This window comes from Chiloscyllium plagiosum, unplaced genomic scaffold (assembly GCF_037043375.1).
Source record: "Chiloscyllium plagiosum isolate Xiang-an unplaced genomic scaffold, Cpla_swu_hap1 HiC_scaffold_13, whole genome shotgun sequence".
Taxonomy (NCBI): domain Eukaryota; kingdom Metazoa; phylum Chordata; class Chondrichthyes; order Orectolobiformes; family Hemiscylliidae; genus Chiloscyllium; species Chiloscyllium plagiosum.
The window spans coordinates 33,792,888-33,811,356 of NW_028270151.1; the positions used below are offsets into that span (position 1 = coordinate 33,792,888).

The 18,469-nt window shown below is 39.0% G+C and overlaps 1 protein-coding gene across 1 annotated transcript in view; it reads right to left on the minus strand.

Moving 5' to 3' along the window:
- Positions 1-577: 577 nt before the first annotated feature.
- LOC122556387 (uncharacterized) overlaps positions 578-18,469 on the minus strand; it is a 237,644-nt gene continuing 219,752 nt past the window's right edge. The window contains exons 96-105 of the mRNA XM_087993952.1: positions 17,721-17,837; positions 15,901-16,089; positions 13,052-13,167; positions 11,889-11,947; positions 8,713-8,918; positions 8,045-8,213; positions 6,058-6,246; positions 5,002-5,039; positions 4,512-4,618; positions 578-1,325 (exon numbers count right to left, since the gene is read on the minus strand). Coding sequence (XP_087850078.1) covers positions 1,269-1,325; positions 4,512-4,618; positions 5,002-5,039; positions 6,058-6,246; positions 8,045-8,213; positions 8,713-8,918; positions 11,889-11,947; positions 13,052-13,167; positions 15,901-16,089; positions 17,721-17,837 — 1,247 coding nt within the window. The 3' untranslated portion in view covers positions 578-1,268. The remainder of the gene's footprint in view (positions 1,326-4,511; positions 4,619-5,001; positions 5,040-6,057; positions 6,247-8,044; positions 8,214-8,712; positions 8,919-11,888; positions 11,948-13,051; positions 13,168-15,900; positions 16,090-17,720; positions 17,838-18,469) is intronic.

The following is an 18,469-nucleotide window of genomic DNA, read 5'->3' on the forward strand; positions in this document are numbered from 1 at the left end:
GGGTGGGGTGGTTGGTTAGTCAGCCTCCTCATTTCTCTTCTTTGTTAACTTGCTCCCAGTTTGAGGTTTCCAAGACTTTACAACATTCCACATGTTTTGCGTAGGACTTTGCCAGACAGTCACTGAATTTGCAGCCATAGATTTCTTTCTTTCCCCTATAGCAGACCTTTCTTAATAAAAACATACTTTGGGACCAAAAGTAAAAAATACCTTGGGGCTTGATATACTGGATAGGATCACCCCACCATGGGGAAAATACCAGAGTCAGCAGGACAAGACTCTTAAGGACCATTAATTTGCAACTTAACATTGCCAAAAGGTTTCAAAAATGGTTAGGTTGCCTGATACCATCTTGGTAAAAATTCAGGTTGGTTGGGGGTGAGCAGCGCGGGGGATGGGGCCACCCACTGGACTTTATGCACTCTTCCCTCTTCAAAATGAGTGTACCACTCCTAAGGACTGATGCACCCAATACTCCTGCGCTGTGCTATGTGATTAATCTTATCAACCTGGTTGACCAGGGATATAGCATTGCAAGTGTTGTCTGCGTTATAAGTGAATAAAAACATTCTACCACTTTTTAGATGAATTATTTGTTTTATTTGAATTTCTGAAATTCTTATATATCTTTTGTATAGATTATTTAAATAATCTGCTTTAGATTAGAATACATACATGACTCTACTAGCTCTATTCACTAGAGGTAAATTGTATTACCCTTCACCAGGGCCCTTAGATATTTAGACTGTATTTTGCCACAAAAATCACATTCTAATATAATAATAGTACATGTGCAATTTGATGAACAATTTTCTTATCAAATATAGGAATATAAACATTATAAAAATAATGCTCTGACATGATTTATATAGTATATTTTAAAGATTATTGCAATCATGATTTGTAAATTCAATTTGGAAGTAAAAATGAGGAATTATATATTATTATGATAATATTCTCAACAGCAGGCACCTACTGAAATCTCTTATAAAGTGATGAAAGGAAAGTAACTGTAAACATTAGGGTTTATTATAAGTAAAATATTTAGACACCAAGAATGAAACACACCCTTTAACTCATATGAGCTTTTATAGATTTTACCGACTGCCTCTTTTAGACTTAGAGTATAGGTAATTGAAAACATATTCAAGTATGCTTATATAATAAACCCATATCCTGATAGTGCAGTCTTTGTGCAATAACTCCTTTATACCAGTGTGTCATTTTCCATGATCTTCGATAAGTTCCTCAGTAACATGTTGATGGTTTTATGGTATTTCTGAGTCAGTGCCACTTTTCTTGATTGATGGTCTTGCAATTTTTACCTTAAAAAAATAATAGTTATTAGACATGATAAATAGTTTACTACTTTTTCAGTTCTTTAAGTGAAAGAAAGTCTGATCCACAGTGGTACAATCTCCACCATAGACAGGGAAAGGAGGTAGTCCCAAATCCATCCCAATTGGAACAGAGATTGAATCCTGTCGTCTTGGCATCAATCTGATCCACAATGGCAATCCTGCCAATTATCTGCTCATATTGTTCAAGTTAACTTGGTAATATGTTTCATGTATTTTATCATCAGGAGCTACAAATAATGACAGTGGGGACTCAAATTTTGCTCCATCATCTGGCTGATCAGGAATCTCTCCTGCTCTTACCATGAGCATTTATAATATATTGGAAGGATATCATGTTAACACACAACCTGGTTGGTCACACTACCAGCCCACTTTCCTTGGCCATCATGATCTGGATTGGGTCTTGAACCCAAAGCTGCTGGCTTAGAGGCAGGAAAGCTATAATGCTACCATTGCACCTTAAGACCTCCTTCTGACTATGTATCTAAGATTTCAATATATCCCTAACTCCAAACTGAATCAATAGTTAAAGACTGGGAACATTACCCTTTGGAAACTTTGCTCAGAAGGATCATATGTCAAATATTGTGGTTAAAATAATAAAATGATCTTGCCAGTATACACATCTTGCAAATGCCGTACATAGGTTTATATATTATATTGAGATTGGAGTTTTCTGTTTATATCTATCTTTGTGGATATTAATTAATATGATTGAAATGAATAAACATTCAGTAGTCAGCACTTATGTTGTAAATGCAATCAATATTGTATACAGGTTCTTGTGGTAAGTAAATGGAGGCATTGGGCAAAAAAACCAAGATGCTATTCTATGTTTGTACAAATCATTGATTAGACCACAATTATAACTCTGTCTTGTTCTGAGTGTATCATGTTGGGGAAGATATCAAAGACATGTGGGTGTCGAAGAAACTTTACTTGTACTGAAACAAGGAAAAAAAACAGCATTTGATTCATGAGAATAGAATCAGATAGTCAGAGAGTCAGTTAACAGACAGCATAATTTTAAATATTTTTACCAAAATAACAAAGGGAGAGGTCACAGAATGTTTTTCTAAATTATGCAGAGAATATAGAATGCCATAACATTGGACTCTGCCAATATTTCAAAAACTAAAAATAATTTTATCAGTTGAAAAAATTTATAGAAAATGCATCAATTCACTGTTTAACTGAGAAAGGTGGGTTACAGGGCTTCTGCCCGAAATGTCGATTTTCCTGCTCCTCGGATGCTGCCTGACCTGCTGTGCTTTTCCAGCACCACTCCAATCTTGACTCTGATCTCCAACATCTGCAGTCCTCACTTTCATCTACATCCAAACATTACCTGGTCACCCGAAAGGAAGCACTGCTTTTCAGAATCCCACAATTGCAAGCAGTGCAATACTGTCTTATGTATGTGTGAAAGTGAGAGAACGACAGCTGGGGTGGAAGAAAAGGTAAGAACATGTATGGAGCAGGTGAATAGTAGGGTAATGGAGTAGGTTTGAAACTGAAATTGCATGAACTGAGAAAACATGCAAATAGTGATGTAAATTAGTAAAAGATACATTTTTAAGAGACTTGGAAAGCAAGAGGGAATTTCTTTGACACAGAGTCAGACTTTAAAATGCTAGATGAAGGACATTGCAAGGAAAATGCGGTGCTAGGACCTCTTGGTGCTGTGAAAGAGCTGCAGTATATCAGACAAAGAAAGGTCAGCCAATCTCAGAGACAGACAGAGAAATGAATTCAGAAACAAGACACAAAACAGACGAGGAAAGAATCAGCAGGAGTGGCAATTTTCAGAAATTTAAAATCAAATAAAATGTTCATTGAGTCTAAAAACTACATTTCTATACCATTCTATGAACTTTAATGGAAAGAATAATAGGCATAGTGGGCTGTAGATTAATGAGTGACTATGAGTTTGTTTTATATTGCTGGCAATTTAATTTGCTTTATGAAGTCCCTCAACTTATGCTTCTGAACTTCCTATGGTCTTGGTCTGACATTGTGCCTGGCCTTCTGTTATCTGATTTTTCTAAGTTTTCACATCAGTAAGAGGCCACTCCTAGTTCCATGGTTCTCTTATAAAATCTCAGGGTACAGAGGTAGTTGGGAGATATAGAGAAAGCTGAGAATTCCAATGGCAGATAGACAGTGTAATTTTAGCAATTTAGAGTGGTGGGCATTTGGAATGCGTTGCCAGCAGAGGTGGTAGAGATAGGCATGGTAGATTCATTTAAGATGCGTCTGGACAGATGCATGAGTAGGTGGGGAGCAGAGGGATACAGGTGCTTAGGAATTGACCGACAGGTTTAGACAGTACATTTGGATTGGGATTAGGTTGGTGCTGGAAAAACGCAGCAGTTCAGGCAGCATCCGAGGAGCATGGAAATCGACATTTCGGGCAAAAGCCCTTCATTAGGAAAGAGGCTCAGGCTTGGAGGGCCGAAGGGCCTGTTCCTGGGCTGTAAATTTTCTTTGTTCTTTATCACCATGATATCCTTCAATGACCATTAGAACAGACAGGAGTTTGGAACTGAGAGACATGTAGGAAAGGGGAATCTCAAAGAGTGGCAAAGGGGATTAATGCCCTATTTCAAGAATTCCCCAATATTTTCAGAATCATAAACAAAAATATATGACTTATTGATATCAATTAATGATATATTCATCTCTACTAAATAGCTAGCACCACATTGTTTTAAAACCATTCTCAAGTGACAGATTCCTGTAGATTTTGTATACATGGTCCGCATGAGAGAAAGAGAAAAGGAATGGTTTAAAAAAAAAGTGGAGCCATAAAGATGTGTGGTAAGATAGTGAAGACCGGAACAATTAGGACAGCAGTTCTTTTGCAAATGTTAATGCAGCATCATTTCTATACGTTAGATTTGGACAACACGTGAAGCACAAAAACCTCGAACACAGTGCTCGTGCATGTTCTGTCATAATGAAGGGGAACGTCAGTGCTGCGGTTTCTGATGTTAGTCTTTGAATGAAAATATTCCTGTACAAGGATTTAAAAGCACTTCAACTAATTCTGCCATGAAAGAATACCTGTAGCATTATAGATATATGTCATGCACATCACTTTGAGAAGCATTGCTGATTGTTATTGTAACATAGCAGTGTTTTTAATACCTCTGCAGTTGGATTGACATGATCAAAATTTGGAGTCCAGGACACAGGCTGCAGATTGTTATCATCCAAAGAAGGCAAGATGCGTGTATTTTGCAACTTGGAAGATACTGAAATGGAACGTAAATTAATTACATGTTTGCAATGTTGAATTAATTTTTCAGTGAGCAGTTACATAATATCAAGCACCAAGATAAAAAGAATGATACATTACTTGTTATTTTAATAGTATGCACATAACACTGAAAAGAACAACCGAGAATTACAGAGACATGTTCAATGGGTTTCATGAGTAACAGAATCACATATTATGTCAATGTTGCTGACAACACTCGTAAAAATGCTAACATACGTTAGCTAGTGGAATTGGACCATGTTAAACAAAATTATATATAATCCATATACATATATATGTATAAAATGCAACAGCTACAGATGACAAATAGAGACAGCCTGAGGTGTAAATATAAAAGATTATAATGATATCACTCACGTGGATTGCTTTGGAATGAGAATGTTGTACCCCTAAAGCTGTAAAAAAATAAATTTGAGTTGTTTAAATGGTACAAAAAGGAACATATAACGAATCTGACTTTGGAGTATTAATAACTATTAGGGATATAAAAGATTATTTTCAATTTAACCTTAAGATTTAAAAACTTTAATTTCCATTGATTGTTGACAATGTGATGAAAAAGATCTTTGGAGGTGAATCCTTTCTGTAAACACCCCTGACACAGGCTGGAGACCTCATCTCAAATTTCAGCCATGGGTTCAACAAGAAGCAGGTTGTTGCAAAGGTGTGTCTGCAGCACTTAATCTGAACTGTCAATGAAGTGGAACCCAGAGAGACTCTGTTCACTTTGTACTTTCTTCTCCTTATGGAGCAAGTGAACTCTGAAAGAAGTTCGCTGCCTACACCATCCCCCAAACCCCATCCCCACCACCCCCCCAACCACCACATCTCCCAATGTATCAACTTGCCCTTCCAAATATTTGGGATATCTTAACAGATTTCCATTGACCCAAGTTCTACAATACTCTCCATAAGTTGTAAAGAACAAAAATGTTGGGGGCAACCAGATAATACTTATAGGCATGCCCCTTTTCCATAGAGTAGGGGAATGGGACATGCCTCCACCTCAAGAAAATGGCTGAAGTCAAGAGTGGAAAATGGATACAATCTGCATGGCATTACTTTCTGGCTTCCTGACTGCAGATTTTCCCTTGACCTGGGCCAGGATTTTTACATCCTACGCACTGAAATTATTTTGGAGAATATAGTGGACTCTTACATCATGGCATTTTCAGCTTCAAATAAATATAAATGTGTACAAAATTCAATTCTTCATTCAGATATGCTTTTGAACAGTTTGAATTACAATTCAGATAGTTTGGTAGCTTTAATTCATGGCAGCATTTTCTGATTTGTTGGTGGTGATAGCTTCATGCATTAGGTTTAAATGCTACAGAATATTACACTTCCACAGACTGATATTTTGTATAATCCCTTACCTTGCTCATGGACATATAAAACCTAATGGTTTACCTGTCTGTGTCATTTACGAGTCGTTCCCTTCCAGGTTTTTTGCACTTCCAGATGATTAAATAGATGGCTAACATCAGTAGCAACAGGAAAGCTAAGGCACCAAAAAGAATGCCAAAAAATGCTCTGAGGTTCATTGACAGGTGTTCACAGCGATCACCGTAACTTGAGTATATTGTGCGTGGAACACATCTGGGAAAAAGCATTGAACAGCATGAGGCACTGATATCATTAATGTTGCATATAGCTAGATATCTCTATAGACTAATATCAGATCTCTGGAAAGTTATAATTTTAATTTTTTTAAATGTTCAGGTTAACCATATCAAGGTCACAAATCTCTTTTACCATCATATTGATATGTAATGAATGCTACTTCCATTTTCGGTGTTCATTAGTTAATTATGGTGCAGCAGCAGTCAACAAATTATAATGTGGTAACATCCTTGTAGTCTTTATGTTGGTGGGGTGGACAGGATTGCAATCTTCACCAGTTCCAACATGCTCCTTGTCACAGAGGATGTTGGGGAGAATGTTTGAGAGTTTTGCATCATGAGTGAGTCACAAGTAGAATGTGTAAAACAAAATACCATCCCTTTTCTTTAGTGACCAGGCCAAATCCTAACCTGTATTCCAACTAGTGCCACATCTGTGCACATCATACCTCTTCATGCTGGCTGAAAGAGCCACCTGCAATCCTCATTTTTTTTGGGAGTGGTGGTGGGGGGCATGACTTTTAAGACTGCCCTGTCAATCCATGTCAACATAGTTAGAGAACAGAAGGAGGACGACAATTCCACCAACCAGAAGAAAGTCAGTGGCCTGCCAAAAGGCTTGGAGTAAACTGGCAAGCCATAATGGACTGCAACACAGGCAACACTGACCCGGCAGCACTGGAGCTCCATGGTGAATGGCTCCGGCACTGCAGTCAGGTCCATGCTGGATGGCCAATGGATTCGAGGTAAGACTTTGTGCAGGGATTGTTTTGGTACCTGAGGGAAGATGTTTCCACCAATTTAAAAACTGATTGCCAGCTTGCCTATGCCAACACACAACTAGCTGGCTGCCGATTTCAATGTGTGCCCCTCCTATATATTAGTGAGGGGAGCTGAGTGACAGGTTAGAAGCTAGTGGGCTACTCACTTAACCTATATACTTTTCCTCCCCCATTTCTGCTGAAAATAAACCCTGTGGGGTGATGTGATATTCAGCCAATACAATCTGAACAACCATGCAAATTTGTCAGTTTACAATTATGTAACATCCTGTTCTAAACTAGGAAGCTCATTTGGGAGCTACATTAACTAGCTCTTTGCTGAATTATATTTACACTCTTGCTGATTTGTTTTGCAATGTTTAAGTTAATAAAGTTGTGATCAGTTCAGCTATTTCTGAAAACTTTAGGAAATGTTTCAAAAGTTCTCATGTAGGCTGAATTTAAGTTTGACGGAAGCACCAAATCAGTGTGCTGTGCTGCCTAACCAGTTACCTGTTCAATTCAGTGAAATTAAACAAACCAGATGACCAAAACTGCTGCTTAACAAATTCATCAAATATTTAAAACTTTCTTATGAATTGGTGACCACTTATGAGGTAACTGTGGTAACATATCTTCAAAATCTATAGTTTGTGTTTTGGTGGACAGATTTCACTGAATAGAATTTTCAATTACATGTAGTGATGTGAGCATTTGATATTGGGGGGGGGGCAGTGAGTGATGAAATTCGAAAGCAGTCTATTTAGCCCACACTGACCCTCCAAAGAGCATCCCATCCAGACGTACCGACTATCCTCTCCCTGTAACTCTACTTTTCCCATGGCTAATCCTCCTATACTGTGCATTAATAGCAGTTGATAACATGAAAACATTTTGAGGTATCACTTTATATTATGAAGTTGGCAGGATGCAGTTATCCATGCAGAACAAATAAAAACTTCCTTCTACTCTGATAAGAAGATGTTTTAAGTTTTAAAATAAATGCATTTATACTTGCACATTGGTCCATTTATCAAATGTTTGCACTCTGCTTGATTGAGACAGTAATGCATTTCGCAGGGAGATTGGCAAATCACTCCATTCTGATCATCCCACAGGACCTTGTAACCAGCAAATTCAGTATTGTTGCAGTTGAAATGTGGCAGTAGACTTTCATATGATACTGTAATAAGGACAAAAATCAATCATTTTTTTCGTCAAAGGTGTCCATTCAAGTGTTATCTTCATGTTGTATTAGTGTGGATTTAAACGCTAATATGTAAAATACAAAACATGTGAAATATGTGTACAGAATTGGTCACTTTTATACTTTATGGAAATAAAGCAAAAGAAACAAGCTATGTTTTGCTTTTAGGATAAATGTCAGATATTGGAAAAATGATGAACAGCTTTATTAATCTATTGAATCTATATAGCTGCTCTTCTGGTATTTTTGTTGTTGTATATTTTATCGAGCATTCTTGATTTTCTTTAAAGAGGGAATCCACATAACAAATACAGTTTGAGAAACTTGATGAAGTTATTTGACAATGTACTCTCAATGAACATTACATGTGTTTAATGTTCTGGACTTACTGCATTATTTCTGGTGCCTGCTGGGCTTAAAGCCAACTTTAAATAAATCTTATATCAACTATCAAATGTTAAAATCTTGCACTTACATTTAATTATATCTTGAATATCTGCTTCTCTTAAATTTCCAAAAGTAACATTATCAGGATGTAGAGCACGAGTAAACCGTTGTTTGCCATTAAAAGCTTCCAAAATTGCACCATGTAATTCATTATTTAGGAAATCAATTACAGCCTTCTGTCCATTGTAACTGAATAACGACTCAACAGAAGTCATTACATTATTCCCCTGTGACCTGTTGGTAAGCAGCAGAGATAAATTCGTCAGCTTGTTTATATGTTACGACAGAATCATCGTATACTTTTACTATAGGAGGAAGCCATTTGGCTATTAAGCAGGTACCTGGCTCTCTGCAAGAGCAGTCCCATTCCCTGGCCTTCTCCTCATAGCCATGCAATATCTTTCCCTTCAGGTATGTATCCAACACCCCTTTGAAAGCCACACTTAAGTTGACTTCCAGCAGCCTTTCAGGCAGTGCTTTCACATTCTAAGCACCCATATGAAAAAAAAACTTATGTCACCTTTGATTCTTTTGCCACTTACTTTAAATCCCTTCTCAGGTGTGTGACCCTACTGCTAATAATTTTGCTTTATCTGTCGAAACCTCTCATGATGTTGAACACTCCCCTTGACAATCAAAAAACAATAGTTTCTCCAATTTATCCATCTCTGATTTAGAGAGAGGGTGCGGAAACAGTTTGCAACAATAATTCCATTCACACAGCCTTCAAAAACATGGTGCCCAGAACTGCATGAAATAACACATCAATTCTGTCAATAGAAAGATTTAATTAAAAGGACCTGAGCATCAATCAGAAAGTCTGAACTAATGTGGAGTCCTGGGATTGCAGCAGTTGCAGGAATGCTGCTGTTTGGGGATCTCACTCTAGTCTGCAGGGCCTGCTGTAGAATCTGAGGTGCTGCACACAGTGATTTTTCCCAAGGACAGGAAGAAGAGGACACCATTTTCATATTTTCATCTGACAAAGGGGCAGCACACTGAAAGCTTATGATTTCAAATAAATCTGTTGGACTACAACCTGGTGTCATGTAACTTCTGACCATGGTCATGGAAGTAAGCAGAATGTGGAGACAGTGCAATATATGAATCCAGAACCTCAGGGGCATGGGAAAGGAAAGATGGCCAACACGTTCAGCTGCTAATCCCAATACAGTGACTATCCCACTACTCTCCTATACAACTTGTTAACAGATCAATACACCTTAGAAGTCCACTCCTTTTATCACTCTCTAACACATACTATAATAAATAGACAACACTTAAACTCACCCTCACCCTATACCTCACAATCATCCTCCATAAACATTGTCATTTGCTTATCTTCACATAATCTATTTATAGCACTAACAGTTCTCTGCTTTTTCTCCTTGCAGAACAGTGTACATAACTTCAGAAAGAGGCAGAGAAATGAAAAGTGATTGGGTATGAGAAAATTGGGATGAAAAGAAGAGTACTCTGGAATACCACCAGACTCGATGTTCATCATGGGATTTAGAGAGTTCCACTGTTCTTGCTGGTGGTCCAAGAAAATATTTTTGACTTATCAGATAGAATCTAGACTGGGTAACCAGCAGCTCCTACTGGTCATATGTCTATATATCTAAAAGGCTTCCAGCTAAGTTAGGCAGGTATCCGAACAATCTGACTTTAAAACAATACTATAATCGTATTAATATGAGAGGTTTTCACGGGATGTCCTGAGAGAAATAACCCCTGGAGATATAATAGACAAAACAAGACTTCTCCAAACCATCCAGGAAAGGCAAGAAATTCCGTTCTCAAGAATGGCAGCAAGGGACATGACAGTCTCGCCAAGGTGGCATGGACAGACGTAGCAGTGGCATCATGCCCATGGGGTCAACACTGGTACCTAGGTTCAGTGCAGGAAGAGGAGGAACTTCACAATAGTAAATAGCACTATCTACTCACTGAACCAACACTCCCAGAGGTATCACTCAGTCTAACAGTGCCAGTACAGAAGTCTACCAGCCTCAGTATCACATTGAATATATACACTGAATGGGCAATAGTCACTTTATGCTGACAATTCTTTGTGTTGTAGAACAATGCAGTTGGTAATCTCTAAATGGGGAGAGTTCAGGACCTCAGCATGCTCATGACATTCTCAACAACCATTGCAATGGCACTCAATTCTTCTCTTTGTCTGTAAGCAGCATGTATTGTATGAGATATGGACCCTTACAATCAATTTTTCTGTGTTTCTGCTGAACTTTGTGTGTGTGTGTGTTTGGGATGGGGTGGGGTGGGGGAAGGCTTGTAGGTGGTTGTGTTCCCATGTATGTGATGCCCTTGTCCTTCCAGATGGAAGTGATTTTGGAATTGAAAGGTGTTGTCTCACAATCTTTGGCAGGATTTCTGCAGTGCATCCTGTAGGTAGTACACACTGCTGTTGGAGGTAGAGGGAGTGGATGCTTGTGGAGTGATGTCAGTCAAGTAGGCTGCTTTGTCCTGGATGGTGTCAAGCTTATTGAGTGTTTCTAGACCTACACCCATCCAGGCAAGTGGGGAAAGTATTCCATCATACTCCTGGCTTATGTCTTGCAGATGGTGGATTGGCTTTGGGGAATCAGAAGGTTAGATAATTGCTGCAGTATTCCTAGCTTCTGACTTGCTCATGTAGCCACTGTAAGTATATGGTGAATCCAAGTCAGTTTCTGCTCAATGGCAACCCCAAGGATGCTGATAGTATGGGATTCAGTGATGGTAACAATATTGAATGTCAAGAGGCAATGGTTAGACTGCCTGTTATTGAAATGATAATTGCCTGACATTTATGTTACTCAGATATTACTTGTCACATTTCAGGCAAAGCCTGAATGTTGTCCATATTTTATTGCATTTGAATATAAATTACTTCAGTATCTGAGAAGCTGCAGATAGTGCTGAACATTGTGCAAACATGAGCGAGCATCCGGACTTTTGACCTTATGATGGAGGGAGGATCAGTGACGAAGTGGTTAAAGATGATTGGGCTGAGGGCACCACCCTAAGAAACTCTTGCAGAGATGCCCTACAGCTGAGATGACTTCACCTCCAAAACCACAAACATCTTCCTTTTTGCCAGGTATGACTCCAACCAATGGAGAGTAATATTTATTTCACAGTACTTACTTTATGGTTTTAAAATAAATATATTTTTATTGTAACTTAAACTGTACCAACCAGAAAAGAATTTTCGGATTCTCAGCAAAGTGTGGCACATTTTGGAGAAAACCAAGGACCTAAGGAATTTAAAGGAATCATTAGTTAAATCTTCATCTTCATGGTAAATCTTAGAACATAATGATTTTCTGAACTACCAGGTAAACTAATACTGGAATTTCATTTTTTATCATAATCTTTTGCATATTTCCTCAGCAATAATTCTTCTTTAAGATCATGCAATAATTCTTTTGAAAAAGAAATGTTTAAAAACAAAATCAGCCACAACAACGCATACATTGCCTTGTGTAGTGGCAGTGCAGTCTGTGCACTATGTGGTGCATACTCAACCAAGTAACTACCTGAGAAAATATAAACACTTTCTTGTTCTCCTGTTTCATTGGAAAATACAGAATAGTAGCTTTTGACTTTTAGGCTGACCAGCTAAGCCAAGGTTTTGGGCCTGAACTTTCTTTGAGGTCAACTGGCAAATTTTGGGCCAGAGTGAAATTGTTTGGTGGGGACACTGGTCAAAAGTGCAGTCTCAATGTTTTCCTAACTAATTCAACTGTATTATGACTCAGTGAACGTGAGAACATAAGAAATAGGAGTAATACTGAAGTTTGGGGGTTCTGCCATTCTATAAAAGGTAATAGCTAATATGTCCAAGGCCTCAACTCCTCTTTTGTGTCTGCTTACTATAGCCTTCAACTACCCGATATTTAAAAAATCTATCTACCCCCCCGCCCCCCCTTAAATACTTTCAGTGATCTAACCTTCATGACTCTCTGGGATAGAGAATTTCCGGGAGAAGGAATTCCGTCACATCTCAGTTTTAAATGAATTTAAATATATTTTTAAATGAATTTCCTTATGGCAGTTAGATCACCAAAAGTATTTGGAAAGGAGGTTTTTGAAATATCGGGGAATTGAGGGCTATGTTGTGCTGGCATGAAAAAGGAGTTGTGACCTGGGACAGATCAGCCATCACCTTGTTGAATTGTATGGTTGGCGTAAAGGAGCCAAATGGCCAATTCCCGCTCATATTTCTTATTTTCTTATCTCTGCTCACTTGATCATAACTAAATATAAGAATTTATTGCCTCAGAGCAATTTACATGTCCATGATCTGTTAAATCACCATTGGTTTTCACTATTGCAAACAATAGTCAATCAGATCATACCCTTCTTGCAGTGAGAGTACTCAGAGTCCCGTAGTCTATGCTGCTTGTGTTTCTTAAGACATTCACATCAACATTCGGTAGGGTCAATGTAATATTAACAGATCTCTTTGGAAGAGCTGAAACAAGAAGCAAAAACATAGTTTCTCAATTGGGATGCATAAATGCTACTCTAAGTCAAGGAAGAAAATTCTGAAAGCTGACATTTTACTCCTGGTTGTACGCTCCAAATGCAAACTACCTTCAGGAAAGGGAAATGTTTTAAAAAAATGCATTCTCAGGATGTGGGTGTGGCTGCTCAAGTCATTATTCATTGTCTATCCCGAATTGTCCAGAGGTCAGTTTGGAGTCAACCACATTCTGTTGGTCTGGAGTTGCATGTAGGCTAGATGAGGTAAGGATAACCGTTCCCTTCCCTGAAATTCCTACCATCTGCCATGGTGGGATTCAAACTCTGGTCCCCAGAACATTTCTTGGGTCTCCAAAATAATAGTCCAGTGATAATACCGTTTGGCTACTTGCTATTATACTGGTCTGGTCCAATTTTCAAATTCTGAGCAACACCATTGTAAGATAATGGTGACATTTAGCATCTCATGACCAGAATTTCAGAAAGGTGAAATTGAATCCTCAATGGCTATAAGTACATTAAATGCCATTAAAGAATGATACATTAAGCCTTTTAACTCCTTGCTACATTTAAACCAATTACTGTGTTTGTCCATGAAAGAATCATGATAAAAACCAAAAGAACTGCCGATGCTGTAAATCAGAAACAAAAATGAAATTGCAGATAAAGTTCAGCAGGTCTGGCAGCATTTTAGAATTCTTACAGTGTGGAAGCAGGCCATTTAGCCCATCAGGTCCATACCAACCCTCCAAATAGCATTCCACCCAGACCCACTTCAACCCTATTTCTGCTTTTCCCATGGATAATTCACTTAACCTGATTTGGAGATGCTGGTGTTGGACTGGGGTGTACAAAGTTAAAAATCACACAACACCAGGTTATAGTACAACATGTCTAATTGGAAGCACACTAGCTTTCAGAGCAACAATTAAACCTGTTGGACTATAACCTGGTGGTGTGTGATTTTTCACATAACCTGCACATCTTTGGACTGCGGAATGAAACTGGAGTAACTGCAGGAAACCCACGCAAACACAGAGAGAATGTGCAAACTCCAGATTGATAGTCGCCCGAGGGTGGAATCAAACCTGGGTCCCTGGCGCTGTGAGGCAGCAGTGCTAACCACTGAGCCACTGAGCCACTATCCTTGGTGAACAGAAATCAGAGTTAACATTTTGGGTGGAGTGGTCCTTCCTCAGAACTGTTGGTAGCTAGGAAACTGCTGGTTTATACGCAAAAAATAGAGTGGGGGGAGGGGGCAAGGAGTAAATATTAGGTGGAGATAAAGTCCAAAGAGAGAGAAGAACAGTTGGACAGATAAAATAATAGATAACAATTTAGCTTGGAGGGTGAATAAATGTAAATTAGGATTGTTAATGGCTAACAATGGGTTATATGTAATAGCAGACTATGTGATAACAAGGCCTGGAGTGTGGGAGTTGAGGTAAGGACATGGGAGAGTTCAAGCCCTAAAGTTTGTAAACTTGATGTCAAGTCTAGAGGGCTGCAGTGTCCCCAACCAGAAAATGAGGTGCTGTCCTTCCAGCTAACGCTGAACTCACTGGAGCACTGCAGTAAGCCTGAGAGAGAGATGTTGGCCAGGGAACAGGGTGGTGTGTTGAAGTATTCCTGATGAAGGGCTTTTGCCCGAAATGTCGATTTTACTGCTCCTCGGATGCTGCCTGAACTGCTGTGCTTTTCCAGCACCACTCTAATCTAGACTCTGGTTTCCAGCAGCTGCATTCCTTGTTTTTACCAGATGTGTTGAAGTAGCAGGCAACTGGACGTTTAGGGTGTTTTTTGCTGATAGAATGTAGGTGTTCTGTGAAGCAGACATCCAGTCTACGCTTTGTTTCCCCAATGTAGAGGAGGCTACATTGTGAGCAACAAATGCAATAGACTAGATTGTGTGAAGTGCAGGCAAAGTGCTACTTCACTTGGAAGGTATGTTTGGGCTCTTGGGTACTGAGGAGTGAGGAACTAAATGGACATATGTAACACCTTCTGCAGTTGCAGGGGAAGGTGCCAAGGGGCTGCAGTGGGGTGTTGGGAGTAAAGAAGGGATGGACCAGAGTGTCCCAGAGGGAACAGTGCCTGCAGAAATCTGACAAGGAAGGGGAAAAGAATATGTTTCTGGTGGTGACATCTCGCTGCATGTGGCAGAAATGGTGGCTAATAATCCTCTGGATGTGGATGTTGGTGGGATGAAGCATAGACTGGATGACTACTTCACAGAAACCTATGTTCTATCACTAAAAACATTCTAAGCTTCCAGTCGCCTGCCATTTCAACACACCACCCTTAACCTCTGGCCAACATCTCTGCAGTATTCCAGCAAAGAATATTGATTGTTTTTGAAAAGTATTTAATTGGCATTGATATCACTTTGGGTACTTGGGAAATATGCTTTCATAAAGGCAAATTCTTCATTCTATTATCAGTTGAATTTCATAAACTTTATTCTTTCATTCATGGACTTGGGCATCACTGGTATGGTCCACTTTTGCTGCCCATTTTGTACTCCCCTTGAACTGAGTGAATATTTATCCCATTTCAGATGGCAGTTAAGAGTCAACCACATTGCTGGCACAAGACAAGTATTTGACTCATATTTTAAAACAGCATGAGAACAATCCTATTACTTGTGTTTAAAATTATTGAATAGTAATGAAATGGAATGACAAACTTCTGAAGTTACAGTATATCAGATATTTGAACATACTTGACAGAGGTTGTGCTATGAATTGCTGTTCTGGATCTGTGCATCGCTCTCCTTTGTACTGACTTGGACACTGGCACAATGGTTTGCAGTTATCAGCAGGGTCTGGTAGACAGGTTCCTCCATTGTTGCAGAATGAGGAAGGACAAGTGAAATTGGAACATGGACCCGCAAGACAGGTGGTACCATTTCCTAAAGTTCGATAATAAAAAGAACGCATATTAGGATTTTATATAGGCAGATGTCTGGAATAAAAATAAATGCTTGTACAGTTAACATCTACTTAATAATTAATTACTTTAGCTTTAATGTGAATATATTTTTGATTGGTTTCTCAGTTTCCACCAAATATTACATCCAGGAGGTGCATCACATTTGGTGGAAGAGATGCAACTTACCCACATGCAAACGGCTTTCGTTTGAAGTGATGACAGCCAAGTCTCACAGGAATTCAACAACATGATAATGTATTTCATATACGTTGCTACTCAATACCAGCATCAAGCATTTGCAAGTCAGGTATTAGTTTTCATCATTGTGATGGTTAGTGGATATTGGGAATAGTCTTGGTTTTGCATGACTACTTCCAGAAATACTAGCTCTTGAGGATTGATCTTTATTGCCAGAGGTCTGGGTGCTGGCTGCAGTTGGGCTCTGCACCGAGCCACAGGGACTGGTGCCTGTGGAGGCGAGCTGTTTTAGAGCCCTAGCTCAGTGTTGTGAGACTTTATCTCAGCTGCAATGAAAAACACAACAATCCTTATCCCTTTAACCTGCTTACCACCCACACACACACTCCGCCATCTCATGCCCATTAAACACTTCATGGCACCTGATACCCCATGCCAAGCTCTGCCACTTTCTCCCCATTCTCCCATGCTAAGGTATGCCCTCAAATAGTCCCCACGGTCCCTTATGACTCTCATGACATGGTATGGCTCTTCCATACTCATTCACACACTATGCACCACATTGAAGCAATGAAACTTACTGTGGTAGTTGCCAGTATGAAAAAACATTCAAAAACGTTATGCACTCATAACTTTTTACGATGTTAAAAGGTTGTTCCTACAGTAGATCAATAAATAAGGAAATCCCATCTGGCGATTGCCCCCTTGCTATGGTGGGCAAGCTTTAGTGTTTTGATGAGACTGAGAGCAATTCTGTCAGGAATTCTCAACTTTGGACAGGGAGGAAGAACCAGACAAAGCCTAATCCAAAACAAGGCCCCAGCGGTTATTCAGGCAGATGATATTCATGTAATATCAATGGCTGTGACAGCAGATGAGGGCTGCAGCAATAGAAAGATTTCAGTTTCCTTGCCACTGAAACTAGATCTATCACCTGCCCAAGACCATAAGCCTGCTAATGTGTAATAGGAATACCTTGTCAAAGGCAAGAGGTCCAGAGAAATTCATCAACATTCACCATCTCTGAATTCTGAATAACGAGTGGGTCAAGACTTGTGAGGGCTCCAGGTGCACCTCTGTCGTGTGCATCTAGTCTCTAACCAGCTACAGATCAGAAGATCAAGGCCAGTGGCTGTGAATATTGACAGTTCCATATGCATTACTTTTGCAAAGTCTCAGTCACTGAGTATCTCTTCAGTCATTTATAAACTGCTTGTCACCCTGATTTATCTGCAGCATTGCCACAGGAGATAAACTAAATATTCATGAATTGATTTGCAATTTGCAGAAGAAAATCAAATAATATCTGCAATATATTTTAGATTGGCTAATCACAAGGTCTGGTTTAAATTAAATCTGAGTGGTTCATTTGAAAGAGCATACTATAGCAGATTGGACTAGTTGCTATGTTACCTGTGAATCCTTCTTTACACGAGCAGCTAAAACTCCCTGCTGTGTTAGTGCAGTCAGCATTGGGTGAACATGGTGAACTGTCACATGGATTAATGATGCTGCAGGATGACCCGTTGCCTAGAATTGAAGGAGAAATAGAAGGTTGGAGTTTAGAAATGGAATGTTTACTGTTAATTTTCTTATGTTCTTTAAACATCATCATGGGCAGCTTTGTCCACAATTAGCATCATACCGTCAGTAGTTTATTGAAGAATCCAGCAATTTCAATGATTTCCAACACTTGGAAATAACAATAATTGATCATTTCCAAGCCAATGAAGATGGAACTTAAATTGATGATAAAACATCCACAAATTTAATTCTTCAGTTACATGTTAATAATTCTATTTGGCTAATTGTCCTGGGAATTAGACTGAACGAGAGTCTATGAGGCAACGTAGAGTTTTGTAGAATGCCATTAATGCAATATCCCTGAGGGATTTGTCAGTCTCTGCCAGCACCTGGAATTTTAGCGCAGTGATGTACTTTACCTTCTGTCATTGTATCTCTTTACATATATTTCCCCCTCTCTCACAACACGCAATCTCTCCTGGAGTTTGTTATTTTTCTGAGTATCATGTAAGCCATAAACTGGTAAACCCTCTCCTCAATAATTACACAACAGGTATTGTGGAAATTCACAGTGAATGTTTGTTCAAATTTGATTAGTTTTTAACGGAGGTGATCAAGAGCAAGTTGTCAATCACAGA